General features: G+C 46.5%; 1 protein-coding gene and 1 pseudogene across 1 annotated transcript; one reads left to right on the top strand and one right to left on the bottom strand.

The window, feature by feature from the left end:
* Positions 1–80: 80 nt before the first annotated feature.
* On the bottom strand, positions 81–5,098 carry LOC129039149 (uncharacterized; annotated as a pseudogene).
* A 311-nt stretch (positions 5,099–5,409) lies between these two features.
* LOC129038856 (uncharacterized protein encoded by LINC01558-like) lies at positions 5,410–9,613 on the top strand. Its single transcript, XM_054492311.2, has 2 exons — positions 5,410–5,646; positions 9,139–9,613. The coding sequence occupies exons 1-2, from the start codon at positions 5,439–5,441 to the stop codon at positions 9,153–9,155; spliced, it is 225 nt and encodes a 74-aa protein (XP_054348286.1). The 5' UTR covers positions 5,410–5,438; the 3' UTR covers positions 9,156–9,613.
* Positions 9,614–22,925: the final 13,312 nt, after the last annotated feature.

Raw genomic sequence — 22,925 nt, 5'->3', positions numbered from 1 at the left:
GATGGAGCCCAGCAGCAACCGGGTGGAGGGGCCCGCAGCTCTCCCAGCTGCTGCCTAGCTGCTCCCTGGCCTGTTTTGAGTTAGTGGTAGCAGAAAGAGATGGCGGAGCAGCGGCCCTCGGTGCCCGGATGCCTGGAAGGGCAATGCATCCTCTCCTTGTGCTGCAGGAGGTCAGAGCCAGCCAGGGAGGCAACTGCCTGCTTGGTCTGCTAGTGTCCAGTCCGTATCCAGAGAGGGCGTGGCTGGATCTGAGAAAAAGCTGGCACCGGCCAGACTGGGAGTGGCTCAGTCCTGCCTGGCAGGAGCATCCACGGACTGGCTGGCCGGAGTGCAGGACAGCCGCCCAGGTTCCGCCTGCTCCACCACATTCTATTCGTAAGGGGCCATGGGCACTGCCCGCCTGGCCAGGTCTGCCGTGTAGAGGCGTGCAGGTGGCCAGTGACTGGCTGGGCTCCCGAGGCTGCTGCCTTTGCTCTGGGAGGACCACAGATGCCTCCTCTTGGGAGGGGCCTTCTTGTATGCCGCTTGCTGGGAGACGTGGCCCACCTTCCTCGGTGCGGCTCCTGCAGGGTGGATCTCTGGCCATCCGGCCAGCTGAGAGGTGTCTCAGGGCTCACTCCGAAGCCTTGGCTTGTTCTTTGTTCTCATTTTTTCTTTTGACCTCAAACAGGCCACGGTTCATGACTCTCTCAGGAAAGGATTTTATCTCCATCATTTGCAACTTCTTGGAGCTGAAGTCTGCACAGCACTGTGGAGATTGTCAGATCTGTGTGGACAAGGGAGGGCAGGCCTGGTGGTTTGGAGGAGCAGGGTTATGCCAGAGTGAGGTGGCACAGGGGTGCAGGCGGCTTCTTTGAGGGGGACCCAGGGAAGCAGGAACAGGAAAGCCAGCTAAACTGCAACCTCAGTCCCCGTTGAAGACAGTGGGGCCTGAGGCAGCTGCACCCAGACGTCTCCAGAGTTCATGTTGGTCCAAAGGAGAGAGGCTGGGTGGAGACTCACCTGCTTCAGTCCCCATGGGCTGAGTGTTGTGGAGCTGTCAGCTCCCTTTGTTTGGGGGTCTGTCCAAGCCTGGGTAGCGAGCTTCCTTGGGCTGGGAGGAGCCCACAAGGTGGACACGGGAGGAGAGCACTGCCCCTCATTTGCTCCGGCTGCTTGTCTCATTAGCCGTCAATTCACAGAGAGCAGTTTCCAGTAGAACAATTCCAGAAAAAACCAGAGCCATCACCAGGGCCTGTGTCTTTCATCCCTGACCTGGGGAAGGTAGCAGAAGCTTTCAGCAGCAACTATCCAAATAACCACCTATTTAACACATGGACCCGTGAATGGCAGCCCTGGGTGCTTTGTCTCATTGTTTTTCTTCTTTCCTCTCCCTATTTCCTTCCTCTCTTCCCCCTCAAAAACACGTGTGCATAAACATTTGCATACCCCAGCCACACCCCCAACAGCTTCTCCATGGGCTGGGGTCTCTGCCTTGTCGAAATGATATTAATAAATGATAAAGCCAGGGTCATCTCTATCTCTCATCTATCTCTATCTATTAATTATATTAATTATCTATCTATCTATTATCTATCTCTATTAACCTGTTATCTATCTACCTACTAACTACCTACCTATCCACATCTACTGTCTATCTATACCTAAGTTCATTAGCATCATTATCTACCATCTATCTGTCTCTATTAACCTATTATCTATTTATCTATCTCTCATCCGTCCATCCATCATCTTGCTGACGTTAGTTCTGGGACTCCTCAAGCCTGTGTGTGATGATGAGTGATCATCCAGCTGTTTGACGCTATGATTCTAGTGAATTTGCGTCGGGCAACAAATGTTTGGATGAGCACATGAATAAACACTATTTATTTGCTAAGTGTTGTAGGGAGCCTGCGCTAAAGAACCTTATCCATGTGAAACCATGACGTCCCACCCTCCCCTTGGCAAGGCTGTTATATGACAACTCTCTGCAAAGGCTACCTCCCAGTGTGGCGGGAACCAGGGCCAGTCCCATGCATGTGCACATTCTCCAGGTTGCGTGCGAGGCTGCTATGCCTGCAGGAGGGCTCTGAGGTGGCCGTGTGCCCGAACCTCTGCAGAGGCTGCGGTGACAGAGGGCTCAGCAGAGTTACCTTCCACTGTGCACAGGAAGGAATGTGCCCTGAGTGCTGAGCTAAAGAGGAATACAGAGAGGTTTTCACCCACACCGGGCCCCTGTGCCACTACCATCTATTCATGAGCAGATGTTTATCGAGCAGTGACTGTAGTTCAGGCAACGTGTGCATGATGGTAGCAAAACAACAGGGGAAGAAAGTCCATCGCCTCTCCCTTCCTGGAGCTTCCATATTGGTGAAGGAGATGGAAAGTAAAATGAAAAGAAAATATGAAATTACAAATTTTACTATGTGCAATGAGAAAATATAAAGCGTGTGGTGACAGAGAATGGCAGGGAATGGATACTCAGTGTCATCAGGCAAGGATTTCAGAAGAATGCATCAACTTGGGGCTTATGAGAATTAAAGACAGTTTTTGAAGCACTGAAGTGAATGAATTAATTTGGGCATAGGGGACTGGGACAGCTAGAGGGGCCTCAGAATCACACTCTGAGATGTAAGCAGGAGAAAATCCACCAGAAGCATGATGATGACTCCCAGGATCTGGCTGGATCTTCTGGAATTTGAACAGAAACCTCAACAACACGTTTCTTTTGAAACTCTAAGATGCTGAATGTGAGGAGGACTTTGGGTAGGTTCTTATCAAACATTATTTCAAGTACCATCATAAAATAAAGGAAACTGTGGCCTCCATTGAGGCAATAAAGCATCAATATTTCAGCAGCTATTCACACACTTGTTTACACTGAAACCTGCTCCATTGACAGGTGGTGGAATCATTGTCAGGCTGGGCTCACAGACGTTGGTGTTACCAGGCGTAGATTATCAACGCCCATGCCCAGAGGCCCTGGAAAACTGTGACCGAGGATGAATTAAAGGAAATTACGCCAACAGGGCAACATGCCGGACATATTTCCAGAAACAGAAACAAAAGGGTCTGCATAGCTAGGCCAGACCACAAAACCATCTTGTAGAAGCACATCAGCCTCAAACCACTGCAGAAATGGAATTTGTACACCACACTTAGAAGAAGTTATTCTTAAGGACTGTATTTCAGTGTTAAACTTTATAGGCTAGGGAGATTTTTTTAAAAAAATAATAGTTCTTTGATTGTCTTTTTTTCAGCCGAATGGTTTAAAATCATCCAGCTGGTTAGAAAAATGTCAGCACTGTCCTCACATGAAACATTGATCCACATGGGCACTGACACGTTTCAGCTTCAATATTTGACATCAGATCAATCTTGCCTTCTCCTGCATTAGCAGCCCAATATTCAGGCCTGCAGACTGGAGGCTACTGCACCTGGCTTTTTGCCATACAGGCTGACCATCCCTAATTCAAAAACCTGGGATCCCAAATGCCCTGACATCTACACTGTTTAGAGCACTAACCTGATGCCACAAGTGAAAAATTTCACACCTGACCTCATGTATTAGTCCGTTTTCATGCTGCTGATAAAAACACACCCAAAACTGGGAAGAAACAGGGGTTTAATTGGACTTACAGTTCCACATGTCTGGGGAGGCCTCAGAAGCATGGTGGGAGGCGAAAGGCACTTCTTACGTGGTGGCAACAAGAGGAAAATGAGGAAGAAGCAAAAGCAGAAATCCCTGATAAACCCATCAAATCTCGTGAGACTTATTCACTATTAGGAGAACAGCACAGGAAAGACCAGACCCCATAATTCAATTACCTCCCCCTCGGTCCCTCCCACAACGTGCGAATTCTGGGAGATACAACTCAAGTTGAGATTTGGGTGGGGACACAGCCAACCATATCACCTCATGTGACAGGTTGCAGTCACAGTGTAACCAAAATTTCATTACATTTACAAACTATTAAAAATATTGTATAAAATTACCTCAGGCTATGTGTATATAAAGCATGAATTTATTTTGCGTTTCCACTTGGGTAGCATCTCCAAGATGTCTCATTATGTATACCCAAATATTCCAAAATACGAAACAATGAAACACTCAAAACCCTTCTGGTACCAGGCATTTCAAATAAGAGAGACTCCACTTGTACCAGCTCCGTATCCCACGGCTTTTGCAAAATCTCTATGGCCTGGTGCTAAGGCACCTTTTGGGTTTAAAGCACTGCTTGTGTTGCTTATTCTGAAAGGGTTAAAGGGAGAGTAATCATTGATGGTGTCCCGCAGCCATGCCCAGCAGCCTGTCAACCACAGGGAGGTTGAGAGAGAGAGCGGGTGGGTCCAGGCGCAGCCACCCGTTCACTACCAAGCGTGCACTCATCCCAGGAGCTGCCACCCCGCCCGCACCAGGAACTGATCAGGAGGGAACAAGAAGGACATGGCTCTGTCCTCAGGGAACTCGGGGATAAATAACATATGCAATTAAGATGTAAGACAAAATATATTCGTATAAAGTGCAAAAACACAGGCACATCACTCTCTGCCTTCAGAAGTTAGGGTGCCAGAGCTTGGTGCCTGGGAGTGGCCCGCAGAGGGTTCAGGGCTGCTGTGTGTTCAGGTTGTTCATCTGGCTCTGATGATGAGGGTGAGCGCAGGCTGTGAAAATTCATCAAGCTGATACTTTAAGTGTACTTTCTGTATGTATGTTCTGTTTCCATAAAAAGGGAGAAGTGAAAAAAATTAATGAGAAAGAAGGCTCGAGTTACAAAATCAGAAATTTCATCAGCTAGTCTACCTCTCCGCCGCCTTCTTCTCTGCCTGGGGCCTCTGCCAGAGTGGGCAGCACAGGAAGGTGCTGGACTCTAGGTGCCTTGCCGCCCTCAGAAACTCCACATTTCACAAAATGGTCAGATGCCAATGCAAATTAATGACGTAAGTTTATGTTGCTAAAATGATGACCCCAGGCAAAATAAACTCTTGCTTAATCCATGCTTTTTCTGGCAGCCTCGTTTACCAAGGCACCAGGTGACACTGGGGTGTGCTGCTGGCCACTCACCTCACATGCTGCCCAACCTAAGCTTGGATCCCTGGCTGCCCCCAGACCCCACATGCTATTGCCTGTACCGGGGCCGCCCCATCACCTGCTTGGTGCACTGGTGCTCAGGGCCAGAGGCTGGTTCAACTTCTGTATCACTGTGATGTATTTTCCTTCAGCTTTTTGAAAACAAACTTTTCAAGAAGGAATTAAGATCATGCAGTGTTCCCAGTACTGGTTAATATTAGACCAACACCTGCCCCGTGGTACATTTGACTGAACTGTGTTGTGGGGGAGATAACCGTCCTCCCTAAGTTCCCTGAGGACACAGCCATGTCCTTCTTGTTCAGTTCCTGGTGGGTGCTGGGTGACAGCTCATGGGATGAGTGCCGTGCAGGCTGTGGTTGACGGGCTAATGAAGGGGTGGCCGTGCCGGGACGCACCTGTCCTCCCCTCCTTCTCCCTGTGCCATGTAGATGTGGTCAATGGGCTGATGGGCATGGCTGTGGGACCCCATCATTCCCCCGCCCCTCATAACTCTGCTCTCCCAGCTCGACTGCTCACTTCAGACTTCCCTTATGGAAGGAGTTGCCAGATAGAGCAAGCAAAATACAGTGTGCCAGGTAAGTGTGCATTTACAATGACCATGGATTATTTTTTGGCATAATCTAATACATGGCAGTAGAGTAGGGTTGTATACAGTGTCATCTAAATCTAGTATAAGTTAAGAAATTTTTGTGGTTGATTGAAGTTCAGGTGGACCCAGGTGCCCTGTATTTGCCTGCTGCATGCTAGGGTACTGCCTAGCACACTATGCTGGGCCAATATGTGTGTGTCTTAAGGGAAGGGCAGCTTTTCATCACTAAACTCCTTGAAATTTTTTTAAGGGAGAGGGGACCAAAAAAGCCCTTCATTCCCTCAAGTGAAATGTCTCATCCACTGCAGTGGCGATAACTCGGAGGGTGAGTGGAATGGATGGAAACCCTTGAAGAACAGATAAGAATTTAGGTGGAGGGTCCTTTGCTTTCTCAGGCAGGTTGGTGGATGCAAGGGCTTTGGGCAGGTGCCTGAAGTGGGGTGGATGTCCTGAGTAAGAGAGAGTAGGGTGAGTGGTGGGGGGTAGGGGCGGATGGTGAGGGGTAGGGGTGGATGATGGGGGGTGGGGAGGATGGTGGGGTTGGGGAGGATGGTGAGGAGTAGGGCTGAATGCTGGGGTGGGGGAGAATGGAGAAGGGTAGCATTGGATGGTTGAGGATGGGGTGGATAGTGGGAGATAGGAGTGGATGGTGAGGTGTAGGGGTGGATGGTGAGGGGTATGGGTGGATGGTGGGGAGATGGATGATGGGGGTTAGGATTGGATGGTGGGGTTGGGGAAGATGGTAAGGGGTAGTACTGGGTGGCTGAGGATGGGGTGGATGGTGAGGGGTAGGGGTGGATGGTGGAGTGCAGGGGTGGATGGTGGGGAACAGGGGTGGATGGTGGGGAGCAGGGGTGGATGGTGGAGTGCAGGGGTGGATGGTGGGGAGCAGGGGTGGATGGTGGGGAGCAGGGGTGGATGGTGGAGTGCAGGGGTGGATGGTGGGGAGCAGGGGTGGATGGTGGGGAGCAGGGATGGATGGTGGAGTGCAGGGGTGGATGGTGGGGAGCAGGGGTGGATGGTGGGGAGCAGGGGGTGGATGGTGGAGTGCAGGGGTGGATAGTGGATAGTGTGCAGGGGTGGATGGGGGCATGGGGATGGATGGTGGCATGTGGGGGTGGATGGGGAGGGTGAGGCTTGCATCTCTGGTGAGCCTTGAGTGAGACTGGAGCCTGTGGGTTGGAGCTGCTTCATCTACAAGGAGACAGGAGAGTTTTGTGTGGTGTTGAAACTGCTATTGTATTATTCTGCCTGGATTGCTGTCTGTGGACTGGGTAGTTTCAGCTTAAACCACATACATTGATTCCTCACAGTTATGGAGGCCAGAAGTCTGAGATCCAGGGGGCAGCAGGCAGATTGCATTTTGAGGCTTCAGGACTTGCCCAGCAGCCCCTGTCCCTCTGTGCATCTGTGCCGAGACAGTTGCATTTTGAGGCTTCGGGACTTGCCCTGCAGCCCCTGTCCCTCTGTGCATGTGTGCCGAGGCAGCGAGCTCTCTGGTGGCTCCTCTTATATGGACAGCAATCCTATTGGCTCAGGGACCCACCCTTATGACCCCATCTAACCTTAACGACCTCCTTACAGGCCCCTGCTCCACGGTAGTCATGCTAAGGGGTGGGGCTTCCCCTGGGAATTTGCAGGGTGGGAGTGCTCAGTTCAGTCCATAGCAACTTTTGAGTAGAAGTTTCTGAAATACTTCTGTCCATTTTCAAAAGCTATCTCTCAAGCTCTATACTACATATTCCCTGACTTCAGAGGCTTAGTTTCTAGTTGGAAAAACAAAAGTAAACATCAAAAATAAAAAGAAAGAAAAAGGAAGGAAGGAATGAAGGAAGGAAGGAAGGGAGGAGAAAGAAAGAAAGAAAGAAGCACAAAGGAGCTACCCTGAAATTCTTCAGCATCCAAACTCAGAACTATATTTTATTGTTAGGACATTTTAAAGTTTGGATTTATCAATCTGGAACATAAGTGTACAAATCATTTTATCTAATTAATCTTATTCTTATTCACTTATATCTTCATCCTATTTACTGAATTTTTAAAAAGTAATGTTGTATTTCTCTTAATATGTTTTGTAATTCAGATTTTAATGAATTAGATGAGGCTTACTAGTATAATTCTAAATTAATGAGGTTTGGTTATAATTTGCTTTAGTCACGTGTGAAAGTAGATAATTAGGGAAAAATAGGTATCTCTAAATCAAGACATTTTTACAATCATGATAACTATCTAGTTGAATCGTCTTAATTTGTAGACGTGGAGACTGAGTGTACAAAGGGTTAAGTGATGTGCTCAAAATTCATTCATTTGTGCATAAATATTTATTAAGTGTCTCCTCGGTGCCGAGCATTATGCTGTATGCTAATAAAACTAAGCCTGGCTCAAAAAGCCAGGCCTCGGAGTCTATAATAAATCCAAGGTTCTTTCTCCTGTTTGTCTTCCTAAGGCTCTTTGTTTAACTTGTTACAGATTAGACCAGCCTCTCCAGCAGTTGCCACCAAATTCTAAAAGAGAATCTGAAACGCTCTGCCTCTGTCCTACCTTGGGATGCTTGTTGACACGGTCTCCATTTTTGTGCATGGCCGTGAGAAGCCTCTCTCGGTCACATGAGGACAATTAGCCTTGCTTCAGCAAGGGCACCACAGCACACTGGGTCCCCAGATGGTGAGACCTGAATGCGCAGTGTCTCCACCCCACCCCCCGGCCCCATGGGCGTTCCTCAGTGGCTTTGGGAGGCTCTGACTCAGGATAGTAAAAGAAGCTCTGGCCGCAAAGATGTTGGAACAGCAGCCTCCAGGCTTTAGTTACACCCCCCCACCAGTGTGGAAGAAGGCATTCTTCAAATTTATAAATTATAAGAAATCAGAAAATGAAAAGATCAAAATGCTAAATAAACTGGCTCTAAGGAGCTCTCGCTGTGTTCTTGCGTGTGGTAGTGGTGAGAGCAGGGCATCTGAGAGCCCTAGAGCTGTGACCGGGCGACCTCAGCCTAACACCTGCCTTTGAGCCTGTATCCTCGCCAGGTGGCTGGAAGAGTAACGATGGGATTGGAACAAAGGTCCCCACAGGCATCTTCTTAGTTTATATTCATTTCCTCATTCCAAGAGTGCTATTTTAGGGCGTTTAAAAGTGAAATGGTTCTAATAAGATAAAATTACATTTCCATGTAGAGAGAAACAAATTTAATAGAATTTTGTTAAATTGCACCGTTATTAAATGTTGAACAAACACCCATTGATGGCCACAGTGCAGCAAGTACTCTGGCAGGGAGTACCAGATACATGGAGACGGATTCTACGTTCAAAGATGTCACAATCTCGAAAGGGAAGTAGATCATCTATGCAACTTGTACTCATGGGTGGAAAACGGAACATGTTTGCAGAGAAATATAAGAAAAGCATCCTAATAGTTCATAGGAAAAGTCAGACAAATACCAAATTACAAATGAATTCTGTCTTGTTTTTCTTTTCTTTTGCAGACACAGGTTTATTTTAACACTGGGAAGGCTCCATTCCTACTTAAACCCAGCAGGGAACAGGGAGCGGTGTGCAGAGGAGGTGGCCTGCCCGCGAAGCCGGCCTTAGTGCTGGGACTGCAGGGAGAGGGCTGTGAGGAAGAGCACAGGCTTCATGCACATTGCACAGAGGAGGAGATTCATGGGGACAGCAGGCACGGTTAGCCACAGCGGGAAGGTTATCGAAGACAAAACAGATTTCTACCCAAGTTCAAATGACCCGCTATGCCCACAGAGCTTGATCCAGAAGCGCACAGGTAAGCATTTAGCAGGCTGGCCGATGTTGATTTGAACAATCTCAAGAATGTGCTCTTTAGTGCGTTAAACATATGTGATGAGAGCTGAGCACATTTAAAATCTCAATAACTTTGGGGTTTGTAAGTTTTGTAGCTCATAGTGTCAGTTAAGGTTAGGCATCCCAATCACATGCTGTCTTGGCACCAGCTGTGGACTGTGCTTTGAACAAGATCTGTGACCTTACACCCTGAGATCTCAGGCTCAATTAAGAGACAAAACAGGCAATGCAGTATCAATGCAGATGGGAAAGAGAAAGCAGAAAGTATGAAGAGGGAAAGAAGGAGCACAAAGGAGTTAGCATTAGTCTCTACTGAGCAATTCCTATTCCAACCACTTCCTAAATGATGAGTTGGATCCTAGCAGAAAGGGAACACATGTTATTTTTAACTGGTTTTAACTTGATTTATTATAACTTATTAGGAGCGCTTAATAAATATGGCTCTTTATGTTGTTAGCAAGTGTGTTTGATTTTTGCCACTCTAGGAAGTGAGCTCTGTCCCTGTTTTCAGAGTAGAAAGTGATCTATGATACAATGAACTGTTTTTAGCTTCATGAGCTAGAAGTAGGAAGAGGAGAACGTATGAATTTGTCAACTGCCTTTTCCTGTTCAAAAGAAAGCTTTTTCAGCAAAACATAGTCCTTAAGTTTAAAAAGTCAGTGTTTATTATCTGACTGATATGTTTAAATTAGTAAAGAAAACATTACATTTTCATAAACATTGAATGAACATTATGTGAACATTGAGTTTAACTTTCGATTGTCTCTTGGGAAATTTTTGTCAATTTGAAAAATGATGAAAAGCATCAATAAAAGATGCAAGCAATTGTGTAATCTCAATGTGCTACCAAAGTGGCTGTCTGCTTGGGTATGAGAAGTTATCAAAGGAGAATTTGATTTAAGAAAGGAAATCTAGGCCAGGAGCGGTGGTTCAGGCCTATAATTCCAGCATTTGGAGAGGTTGTGGTGGGAGGATTACTTTAAGCCATAAGTTTCAGACCAGCCTAGGCAACATAGCAAGACCTCATCTCTATAAAAATAAAATGGAAAGAAAGAAATGGAATCTAAAATAAAGAAAAACAATATTAATGGCATATCTTATGCCAGATTAAAGGCTTCATTTTGTACTTTTAAAAATTGCCGGCTGGGCGCAGTGGCTCATACCTGTAATCCCAGCATTTTGGGAGGCCGAGGCGGGCACATCACGAGGTCAGGAGATCGAGACCATCCTGGCTAACATGGTGAAACCCTGTCTCTACTAAAAATACAGAAAATGAGCCGGGGGTGGTAGCTGTAGTCCCAGCTACTCGGGAGGCTGAGGCAGGAGAATGGCGTGAACCTGGGAGGCAGAGCTTGCAGTGAGCCGAGATCGTGCCACTGCACTCCAGCCTGGGCAACAGAGCAAGACTCTGTCTCAGAAAAAAAAAAAAAGTTGCCCTCTTTTTTCAAATGATAAATGTACTAATGTAAGGCAAAACACAATGAGTGTTTTGTGGATTTTGTTTCAATATTTTGTATGCAGTAGAATTGAGATCATATGGCATATTGTTGGTTCTCAGTAGAGGGTATATCTAAAATATCAATGAGCAGAACTTTTTTTTTTTTTTTTTTGAGACGGAGTCTTGCTCTTTCGCCCAGGCTGGACTGCAGTGGTGCTATCTCGGCTCACTGCAACCTCCGCCTCCCGGGTTCACGCCATTCTCCTGCCTCAGCCTCCCAAGTAGCTGGGACTACAGGCGCCTGCCACTGCGCCGGGCTAATTTTTTGTATTTTTAGTAGAGACAGGGTTTCACCATGTTAGCCAGGATGGTCCCGATCTCCCGACCTGGTGATCTGCCCGCCTCGGCCTCCCAAAGTGCTGGGATTACAGGAGTGAGCCACCGTGCCCGGCCTGGCACTTTTAATAAATATAAATACACAGGTAATTTTAACACACAATCCTGATGAAATCATTATTATCTGCAATGCTTTCATTCTGCTTTTTCTCTTAACAATGGCATAAACATTTTTCAAGGTCAATAAATGTTTTTCAAATTTGCATTTGTATTAGTGGCTGTATAGCTTTCTATCAAATGTGGAATAAACTCAATTTATTTCTCCCTTTTGTTCTTGAACATTTAAGATCATTGGTTCATAGTTACTAATCATGTTACAACAAATATTCATGTATTCCAAATTTTGCTCATTCCTGATTATTTCCTTAGATTTCCAGGTATGGAATAATTATGTTGAAGTGTTTGAAATCTTTTTTTGTTTGTTTGTTTGTTTTGTTTTTGAGATGCAGCTTCCCTCTGTTGCCCAGGCTGGAGTGCACTGGCATGGTCTCAACTCACTCACTGCGACCTCTGCTGCCGGGTTCAAGCGATTCTCCTGCCTCAGCCTCCTGAATAGCTGGGATTACAGGGGCGCACCAGTACGCCCGGCTAATTTTTGTATTTTTAGTAGAGACAGGGTTTCACCATGTTGGCCAGGTGGGTCTCAAACTCCTGACCTCAGGTGGTCCTTCTGCCTTGGCCTCCCAAAGTGCTGGGATTACAGGTGGGAGCCACTGCGCCCAGCCAAAGTGTTTGAAATCTTTAAGCATCCTGGTAAATATTGAGTTTTGTCAATATTTAGAAAAGTTGCATGAATTTACATTTCTTCCACCCATGTTTGAGAGCATCTGATTTGTCAGACTCTCACCAAAAATGGGCTTTTATCAAAAGGTAATAAAAAATAAATACAACTTTTCCAATGACAAAACTGGTTTCTCATTTTTTTGATACATGCTTCTTGAATTCTAGAAAGATTGAATATTATGAATATGTTTGCGGCCATATCTTTTATATTAATATAAATGCTATACATTTACATATTTTTAATTAGTTGGCAATTATGCCCTGGCTTCATTTTTTTCTCATGGGAGTTATCTTTTTTACTTACTGATTGTTAAAATAATCAAATATGCTAGAAAATAAATGTTTTGTTTTTCATGCATAGTGCAAGTATTTCATTTGGACTTTTGTTTGTAATTTTGTTAGTTGAAGTTTGGCATCTAGAGATTTTACACTTTTAGGTATAAAAGTTGTGACTGTTTTCCTCATTGTTTCTGTCTTTGCTTTTGTATTATTTGTAAAAAAAAAAAAATAGCCCTTCTTCATCAAAAGATCATATAAACATTCACTGAAATTTTTTTGCATCTGATTCCTTGTAGGCTAAACATATATCATCTCCTCATAGTTACTGATGAAATGATGTTCTTTCTGGGATGTCCTTGGAGTGATTGATGTGCTTCCAGTTGTTACACTGGACAGAACAGGCTTTTCTGGGGGAACGCAGCGCAGGACTTGCTTTGACTTCATTCATGCTGAGTGCCTGGTGCAGGCATCTTGAAAGTTAAGTGTATGCAAACATTTTGAAAATGGTAATATTTTTCAAAGGATTCGGTTATGAGCAAGGCCTTAGATAAGTGGGAAAATTGGGAAAGCCTTTTAGATGGGGTGTAAATTTTGAGGAGTAGATTCAAAGCAGCCTACATTATTTCAAAAAGAGTCATTTTAGCTGTTGATTGAAACTCTTGGAGGTAAGAAGCAATTATGAAATATCTCTGCACTTACAAACTGGCATTCAATAGAAGGTCAAAACTTGCTTAGATATTGATAAAGACTTCTTTATCAGAGACTTCCATTGGAGCAGATGTCAATTCCTTCCATTCCTTCCATTGGAACATGTGTCAATAATATTCCAGAATGGTTAAAGTTACTGCTGAAGGTGACACTAAGTGCAGCAACATAGGCAAAAATTCAGCCCAAACTATCCCTTGTTATTAAGGAGGACAGACCTTCCTTCCTTCCTTCCTTCCTTTCTTCCTTCCTTCCTTCCTCTCTTTCTCTCTCTCTCTGGATTCTTTGCCCTTCAGCTTCCAGATGAACTCCGGAGCTTTGCTGGGGACACCGAGTGGCAGTCTCTGCTGGAGACTGGAAGCTGTAAGCCACAGTCACCTGTCCGGAAGCTGGGAAATGAGCTGGTGGTGCCTGAGCACATTACCTACTTGACAATTACATTACAATGAATATTTTTAAACATTCAAAGATGAAACTTTAAAAATGCCAATTAGAATAATTTCAAAAGTTCTTAAGTCAGTGGCTGGTAGAAGGTCAAAGTGCAGGCCAACCTTCTTTCTGCGCTATGGACTAGACACAGGAGGAAGGCAAGCCCCAAGTGACTGCACAAACATCCTCCTGTCATAGAGCGCTGCTGTGGACATGGAGAGCAGGTGTGTAGAGAGAAAACTGTATTTTCCCTCCTCCGGTCCACTGAGGGCCTTAAGAGCCTTCACTGGGACTGAAGTTTCCTGAGGAAGAAGAATTCTGCCTCCAGATGGCCTTTGGACTCCAGACTGAAATATCAACTGTCACCTCCAACTCCAGGCAGCTGACCTGCCCTGTGGACTCCAGACTTGCCAGTTGCCCAAGTCACATGAGCCCCGATTCCTTAAACTTTCTCTCTCTATCTCTGTATCTATATATCTCCTGTTGGCTCTGCTTCTCTGGAGAATCCTGACTCATACAAAACTGAATCACAAAAATGAAAAGGTAGATTCATTCGTGTAATCAGGAAAGTTGTAGAAGATGTTTTAGAGGACAGATCAGAGAAGTACCAAGAGTGGAAAAGGGCTTTGTGGCTCCTAGTAAGGTTCGTCAACCATCAGCATGGGTTTTACCTGGGAGGTTGTTTAAGACGCAGATTGTCAGGCCCAGCCCACGTGCTTTCATATAAGATGTGAGGGGCACTACTGTAGCCTGGTCACTGGAAGTGTAGATGCTGGAGTCAGACCCCCACATCCCAGCTCCTCCCCTTCATGGCTGTTTAACCTTGGCTGAGTTAGTTGCCTTCTCCGATGCTCAGGGTTCTCACCTATAAAGAATGTATCTTATTGCAAGGATTAAATTCCATTAGATAATTTATGGATCTAGCCGTGTTCAGAGACCTGTGCAGCCATCATCTGTTTTTATAACTTTGTAGGGCTAGGGAGGGTTGAGACAGGGAGCTGCCACCCTGAGAACTCTCTTCCATGGTGGGGATTTGCCGATCTGGTCAGTGGAGCAAAGACAGACTTAAGCCTGCAGAGCTCAGTGATTTATTCATCCAGCCACTTATGCGTTCACCAAGCTCTTGATGAGCCCCTACTAAGTGAAGGTGCTGAGTTACTCACTGCCATGATTCACAGATCTTTTACATACATCTGGCCAAATAGCCCAGCACAAAGATGTTGTTGTCTGCGTGGGCCCATTCGCATGCCTGGAAGGGCAAGCATCAGAAGCGATTTAATCTCGTGAGGTTTGATTCTTCTCATTCTCTACAAACAGTGATGACTAAGATCCCTGTCTTTAAACCAGAGTGCCATGGAGGCACCGACTAGGTGCAGGGATCCTTGGATGGAGATTCATGGTTTTTTTTACTACCTCCTGGGATTCGGCAAGAAGTCCCTAACTTTTATCTGTGGGCATAAAAGAGAAAGAGCCTTTTGAAAGAGCATAACTGTTCCCGTTGTAGCGGTCCAGACCGGCTCTGAGAGGTGCTCCTTCTCTCTTCTGAACGTTCACCCTCAGGAGTAGTGGGTGGCTGTCGGGGCAGCTAATGCAGGCAATTTTCTTTACCTGTAGAGACATAAAGAAGGATGGATTGAGGTGGGCGTGAGCCTGTGAGTGGAAAGGCAGGTGACTCATCAGCTCCCCCGGAAAACGTGATGTGTACAAGCAATTAAAGGTTCATTTGCAGCAGATGGAGAAGGCAACCCGACTCTGCAGCTTGCATTCATTTCCAAGCAAGAAGGGCATTGACAGGAGGCTCTAAACACCTTGAAGCCATTCTTTTCATTCTAGAAAACAAATGGGGAAATGTATTTCCCTGAAAAGGTAACTGGCAACCTTTAGTTTCCGATTCTTCCTTTGCCCACGTGTGACGCAGCAACAGTGAGTGTGGGAGTGGACAGGCGGAGGGTGTGGCTCCTCCACCTGATGGCGCATCACTGTGGGAAAGGCCTGGGCCTGGCTGTCCTTGTGAGTGCTCAGGCAAAGCCGGAGTCATTCTGTGGGGAGGGCAGGTGCAGGATGGGCTTTGAGAATCATTCAGGCCTTCTTCCTCTGTACGTGTGCTTTTAGAAGTATTAACTTATTTTTGAGACACAGTCTCGCTCTATAGCCCAGGCTGGAGTGCAGTGGCACAATCATGGCTCACTGCAGCCTTAAACTCCCAGGCTCAAGCGATCCTCCCACCTCAGCCTCCCAAGTAGCTGGGACCACAGGCATGCACCACCACGCCCGGCTAATTTTAAATATTTTTTTGGAGAGAAGGGACCTCACCGTGTTGCCCAGGCTCGAGCTTCTGGGCTGGCCTCAGCCTCCCAAAGTGCTGGGGGTCCACGTGTGACGACCACATCAGGACTTCCTCTGTGTTTTGACCTCTCAACTAGCTCTTTTTACATTCTCATTTTTACATTTGACAATCAGGGACTTATCTGGTCTAATTTTATTGATTAGTAATTACCAGGATTATAAATTCACATCTTGATTGATAATGAGCTGAGTAGGAATGCATACAGTTTTATGGTTGGGGTGGTTTTTGCATTTCTGCTAAGATTCATGTTCTACCACAGCAGACAAGGGGATGGCTGCTAGTGGACGGATAACCCAGAGCTGAGGTCTCTCTGCCGGCCCCTGCCGCTCAGCTATTCACAAACAGTCCCTGAGGATAGGCCTGGTCAGCCTGGTCAGTGCCCAGTGTATGATGCCACCAAATACAGACCTCCTGCCTTAGGAAAACAGCCTGGTGGGGAGAAAGACCATTGGGGCTTAAAGGCTGCCTTGGCAGTGCATAGGAAAGCCCCTAGACCAGTCTTTGAAGGTCTGGAGGGCTCCGAGAGATGGTCGTGGCTAAGCTGAGATGTGAAGAGATGGTGTAGGCAGGCAGATGAGAAATGCTGGGTGAAGGGGCCGTCTAAGCTGTGGGGGCAGCAGGAGATGGGCAGTGGGTGGTGGGCGTGGAGGTTCCTAGCCCAGGACCCCAGGGAGAGTGAAGGAGGCCCGAGAGTGAAGAGGTGCATGAGGCTCGCAGGAAACCCACAGCTGAAGGCCCAGTGTCAGTCCAGACAGGAGGCTGGCCTTTTGCTACTGAAATTGTGACCATTTTAATGTTTTGAACTATCCTTTCCACTGCATCTGCTGTGGCCTGAATGTGTCCACCAAGATTCATATGTGGAGACATGGTCACCAGTGTGATGGTGCTGAGAGGAGGGATGTGCAGGAAGACTATCTCCTTATTAGAAAGTGACTCGAGGGGTGAGTCTGTTCCTTCCTCACCTCCTGCCATGTGAGGACATGGAGAAGGCGCTGTCTGAGAGGAGCCGCCCTGACCGGACACTGAACCTGCCGGTACCTTGATCTCGGACCCCGCCTCCGGAGTGTGAGAATCAACGTCTGTTCTTCACAAATGACCCAGCCTCAGGTATTTTGTTATAATCACATAAACAGGCTAAGACCTATTAATCACTGCGCTGAGTTAAATCAATGCATCTGCCAGGCAGCTATTAATATTTCCATTCACCCAGAGTTTGGAGGGAGGCCCAAGTCAACCATCAGCTCTTCATGGGTCCCTTGCTAGAGGCCCCAGCACAATTCCAAGTTCCCTGGGGACCAGGAGCTGCCAAGTCCCATGCCAGCCCTCGAAGTCACACTGCAACCTGGCTGTGAAGGAAATGGAAGTGTATATTTTAAAAATTTGGGCATTTTTATATTTGTAAGATAACACCTTCAGCGTTGTTGGGGAGACAGAGTGAATCTTAGGAAACCATTATGCAGCAACACACAGAAACACAGTGCCGAAGCCCAGGGCTCGAGAGGATGCTGTGGTCCTTCCAGTGGAGGCCTGTACCCCAGGGTCACAAAGACACGGGGGCATGCCCACTCGCCAGCCTCGCTCAGAGGCCTCCTTCTCCAAGAAGCTTTCTGCACCACACCAGCCTCAGGCACATATTGTCCGTCTTCCACAGCAACTACTATCTTTGCCACTTCTTTGGTATTAATCATTTGCTACCTTATATTAATGACAATTCTTTATATTACTTCTGTCTTTTCAGCTGATTAATTCATTACCAGCTCTTTTAAGCCAGTGACTCCGCCTCATATCTAGTCTACGTCCTGCACATCAGGGGCTTTTGGTCACTGCCCCAGGAACTAGAAGAGAGCGAGTCCTCCGGGCTTCGGAGGAGGTTGCACGCTATGGCTGTGAGGAACCACAGGCTTCTTACGAAAGGTGGGCCAGGCTGTAGCTATGGAATCCTGTGCAAACTGCTAGACTGTTCTGAGGCTGTTTTCCAGTGTGTGAAATGGGAACTGAGCTTGCCTGTCGTGTGTGGCTGAGTGTGGCGATCGGGTGAGGTAAGAGGCACTGCAGAGCTCTGGATGCAGCGTTCTCACCATACACAGTGGACATTGCTATGGCATCGCTTTGGTGGATGGAGCCACGGCTTGGAGGAAGGGAGAGAGGTGTGGAAGAGGCTCAGAGGTGACCAAACTCACACGGGAGCCAAGATCACATGGAAGTCTCCAGAACAAGACAAACAAGCTGGTGACCTGGCGTGGCCAGTAATTACCAGCCTGAATGCATTCCTGAGCAGAGGAGGGCCAGTCAGGCCGTGTCTGGGGAGGTGCGTCTGGCCGTGGCTTTGGGAAGCAGAAGAGGATGAAGCAGGCAGGTGGGGGTGAAGGTAGGTGGGCCTGTGGGGGAAGTTAGGGACCTGCACCCAGGAGGGTGGCAGCTGCAGGATCTCAGGATGCTGGAGGTGCACTGGGGTTCTGTTTGTTTGTTTGTTTTTTGAGACAGAGTCTCGCTCTGTCTCCCAGGTTGGAGTGCAGTGGTGTGATCTCTGCTCACTGCAAACTCCGCCTCCTGGGTTCAGTCGATTCTCCTGCCTCAGCCTCCCAAGTAGCTGGGATTACAGGGGCATACCACCACGCCCAGCTAATTTTTGTATTTCTAGTAGAGACCGGGTTTCACCATGTTGGCCAGGGTGGTCTCGAACTCCTGACTCAGGTGATCTGCCCGCCTCAGCCTCCCAAAGTGCTGGGATTATAGTTGTGAGCCACCGTGCCCAGCCTGGGGCTCTTTTATTGCAGTGACAGTGCTAGGGACAGCGACAGAGTGGAGTGGGAGTGTTTCCAAAAGTGAGTTGGTAATCACTCTAGGCGGATGACTCCAACTAGGGCAGCTGAATACAGCTTCAGAGCAAAGGAAAGCAATGTCACCTTGGCTGGCCTGGATGTTGTCGGAGACACGTCTGTCTCTTCATCAACAGATAATGACAGTGCGAGGCGGCATTAGAAACACTAATTAATATTTGCACCACACTCAGAGGGTTGTAGACAAGAGAACATTGGGAAAAGGCTCGTAGTCCTGAGCGCGTGGTAAGCCTCATCCTCAGAAGTGGCTAGCTGGGAGGCCAGGGAGCTTAGTCTGCTGTTGTTTTTGACAGAATTGGGGACAGTCACATTACTCCTGCATGGCCAAGTTGGTGTGAGCTTACTTCTCAACCAGAATAAGCCCAGTTAAACAAAACTCACACCTCACCAATCACTCATTTTATTTGTGCTGCATTTCTCGATGAAAGCTAGTTTAGACAAGCTCACGGGTACTTTTTGTTTGCTCGTTCTTGGCCCGTAAATCCAGGTTGTATTGATCAGGAGATGAAGGAAAATTATAGGGAAAGAGCTTCACTCGAAGCAAGAGGAATCTAGGCTGGCAGAGATGAGGCGAGGCCAGGCGAGCCATGGATGGGGTCATGGATAAAGGCGGCATCAGGTGTTTAAATGACTGTGGCAGATATTTATCTCTCTGGGATTACCTCACTAACATTTCTGACTGCAAGCAGATTGCTTCCAGATCTATGAAACCAAAATCAAAATGTAGGCAACTGCAGGGGTAGGCAGGAGACGGTTAGTGTCATAGCTGGTGGCGTAGCTAACTCGCATTGATATTGGGGTAGACACTTTTAAGTTCTGGAGTCTGAGCTGCATTTTCCCCACGCTTCCATTTCCCTTTCCCTGCACCCTCTGTGCTTCGGGGTGAGCCGCCAGACTGCCCTTTGCTCTCCAGCCTTAGGGATAATAGGCAGCCACGTCTATACTCAGCTCATTTGTTCTTTTCTCCTTGTCCTCCTTGGGCCAGGGGCCTCAGAACTCAGGGCTGGCAGAGCCTCAGAGCCAGTGCTTTTGCTGGAGAGGAAGTGGGGCTCAGGGGTCTGCTCTAAATGTGGTCACTTGTAGGAGTCAGGACTGCTGTCCTCACGGTCTGCAGAGTCCTAGCAGGTGGGGCAGCATTGCTCTGGAAGTCCTGGAGCAGTGAGTGCCGGTCTGATGTGGAGACTGAGCGCCAGTCTCAGCCTTGAAATACCCCTTGGGCTGATAAAAGCTCCCTGCTCTCCACCTGACTTCAACAAATCCCTCCACTTCCAGCAACTCTCCCACCTTCAGAAAGAATCCCAGCCGGTTTAGAAAGCCCCACTCTCTGTAGTGCTCTAAAAAGGCCTTTCTTCTCCACTCTAAACAAAACCCTCATGCTGTTTGTGGGCCAAGCTGGGAACTCAATAACTGGGAAGAGAAATATGTATGGCTCAGATACCACACATCTAAATATTTAGACAGTTGAGAGGGATAGCAAGAAATCCCGCTTCTGTGTAATAATTGTCATGCTCATCAATCCTATGGCAATAATAGTCAGCAAATGACACAGTTAATGAGAACAGCTTTACGATGTATTCTCCTTCCAGCCGCCTTCTGTTTGGATGCTGGACAATTGTCTATGTGTTTACTATGTATTCTCCTTCCAGCCGCCTTCTGTTTGGATGCTGGACAATTGTCTATGTGGAAACATCAGAAGAAAGAAGAGAATCAGAATATTTAATTAATTTATTTATTTGAGACAGGATCTCGCTCTGTTGTCCAGGCTGGAGTACATTGGCGTGATCATGGCTCACTGCAGCTTTGACCTCCTGAGCTCAAGCCATCCTCCCACTTCAGTCTCCCGAGTAGCTGGGATGACAGGCACGCACCACCACACCCAGCTAATTTTTGTATTTTTAGTAGAGATGGGGTTTCGCCATGTTGGTCAGGCTGGTCTCAAACTCCTGACCTCAGATGATCTGCCCGCCTTGGCCTCCCAAAGTGCTGAGATTACAGGCATGAGCCACCGTGCCCGGCCCTAAACCTGTTAATCTAATGCTACAATGACTAAGCCCCCAAACACATGGAAAGTTACGGCATAGCCTCATATACAGAATAAACGATGCAGTCTGGTTACTGGGCCGGAATGGGTATAACAGAGATCAAGTCTATCAGGACACAGCAGGGCTAACACACCAACACCTCAGAACAGCTGGTGTAGGCAGGGCTCGGGGCTAAGGCTTGGTGATGGTGGTAGAGGGACAATGGCTGTAAGCAGCTCCTTGCCCTTCTATTAGGTGAAGACATCATCTGCAGTAGGTGGATATTACAATGGGGATGTGTGTCATTATTATTTGTCCAAACCCATAGAATGCACACTACTAAGTGGGGGGCTTTCCTGTAAACTGCCGACTTTGGGTGACAATGATGTGTCACTGTAGGCTCAATTGTAACACATGTGCACTGTGGTGGGGATGTGGGTTTTGAGGGAGGCTGTGTGTGTGTTGAGGGGCAGAAGGTAGATGGGAAATCTCTGTGCCTTCTGCTCAGTTTTGCTGTGAACCTAAAACTACTCTAAAATACAAAGTCTATTAAAGAGAAGTACAGACACATTCTCCAACACAATGTACCCTGAAAACGTGCCTAGGGGACGAACCAGGTACAAAAAGCCACACACTGTCTACTTCAATGTGCATGAAAGTCCAGAACAGGCAAATCCAGAGGGAGAGAAAGTCAGGCAGTGGCTGCCAGGGGCTGAAGGATGGAAAGGGACTGCTAAGGAGAATGGGGTTTCTCCTGGGAGACTGGAAATGTTCAGGAGTCAGGGAGCGGTGATGGTTGCACAATCTCGTGAATGTACTAGTACCACTGAATTATACACTTTAAATAGGTAAATTTAGGGTATGTCAATTATATCACAAAAAGTTGGTTAAAAAAAGTCATGTGCATATTAAAAAGGATAGCCCTTAAGAATGATAATGAACTCCATCCAATGCAATCCAGAATCCTCATGCCAGGCGAGCATTCCCACCGATGTCCTTGCATTAACACGCCGTCAGGCCGGACTGTTGGTGAAAACACTGAAATATTTCCATAGTGCCTGGTACGTAGTAAATAGTATAAGAGTAGCTGCGATAACAGGCAATCTTTAATTATAATATAAATTCTAGGGTAAGCTCACTGGGTCACACTGATATTGACCATTGCAATTAGTATAGATACATGGGCTTTCTGTTGCACTGTCTTCTGAGAAACTTTTGGTTTTATTGTTATGGTGCATTGCATTTTTTATGTAAGTGGTAGCTATAGAATCTACAATAAAATATTGTAAAAAAATCACTCTGGATAAGTGTAGGAATGCTGGTTTTAAATTTCATAAACATGCATCTTCTGAGAGAGTGTGAATCAAATCTACTGCCTGGAGCATCTTCTGGTGTTGGAAACACCAATCTGGCCTGGAGCAGGGTTTGATTGGCAAGAATTAGTTGTTTTTGTTTTTTTTTTTTTTTTTAGAAAAAGCTGCATTGCTGGAATTAAAAACAACTTGATTATTTCAACAAAATTGAATGACTTATTATTGATACTGACACAAATGCCAGATGTAAGTGGTGCCAACTGTGTAATGTCAAAAATTAAAGTTGCCAACCATTTACACACTTAGTGCAGGGATAACCATGTTGTGCAAAAGACTCACGATTTCCATATGGAAATGTGTAAAATTAATGAAAAAAATTAGAAGAATAATTTTCTTAATTCATAATTCAATTTCACATGTAAACATTTCAAATCATAAAAAATTATTTTAAAATTTATTAAAGAGTGTTAATAAAGAAACTGAAAAAATGTTTAGAAGTGTTGCTTTTATAATCTTTTATACCACCTACTCTGTGGCTAAAAATAATCAGGCATTTCAGACATAAATAGTTTTTTTGTTTGTTTGTTTTTTGTTTTTGAGACAGAGTTTCACTCTTGTCACCCAGGCTGGAGTGCAATGGCGTGATCTCAGGCAGAGTGAAACCTCTGCCTCCCATTGTCAAGCGATTCTCCTGCCCCAGCCTCCTGAGTAGCTGGGACTACACATGTGTGCCACCACACCCGGCTAATTTTGTGTTTTTTTACTAGAGATGGTGTTTCACCATGTTGGCCAGGCTAGTCTCGAACTCCTGACCTCAGGTGATCTGCCTGTCTCAGCCTTCCAAAGTGCTGGGATTACAGCTGTGAGCCACCGCACCCAGCCTATAAATAGTCATTAGAGCTTCA

Source organism: Pongo pygmaeus, chromosome 5 (assembly GCF_028885625.2).
Source record: "Pongo pygmaeus isolate AG05252 chromosome 5, NHGRI_mPonPyg2-v2.0_pri, whole genome shotgun sequence".
NCBI classification, from domain to species: domain Eukaryota; kingdom Metazoa; phylum Chordata; class Mammalia; order Primates; family Hominidae; genus Pongo; species Pongo pygmaeus.
Note: the sequence above shows the minus strand (reverse complement) of the source record. Positions and strands in the feature narration are given on the sequence as shown.

Excerpts from the sequence above, each read along its gene's own strand:
- LOC129038856 (XM_054492311.2), top strand. The coding sequence starts at position 5,439 with ATGAAGGGGTGGCCGTGCCGGGACGCACCTGTCCTCCCCTCCTTCTCC.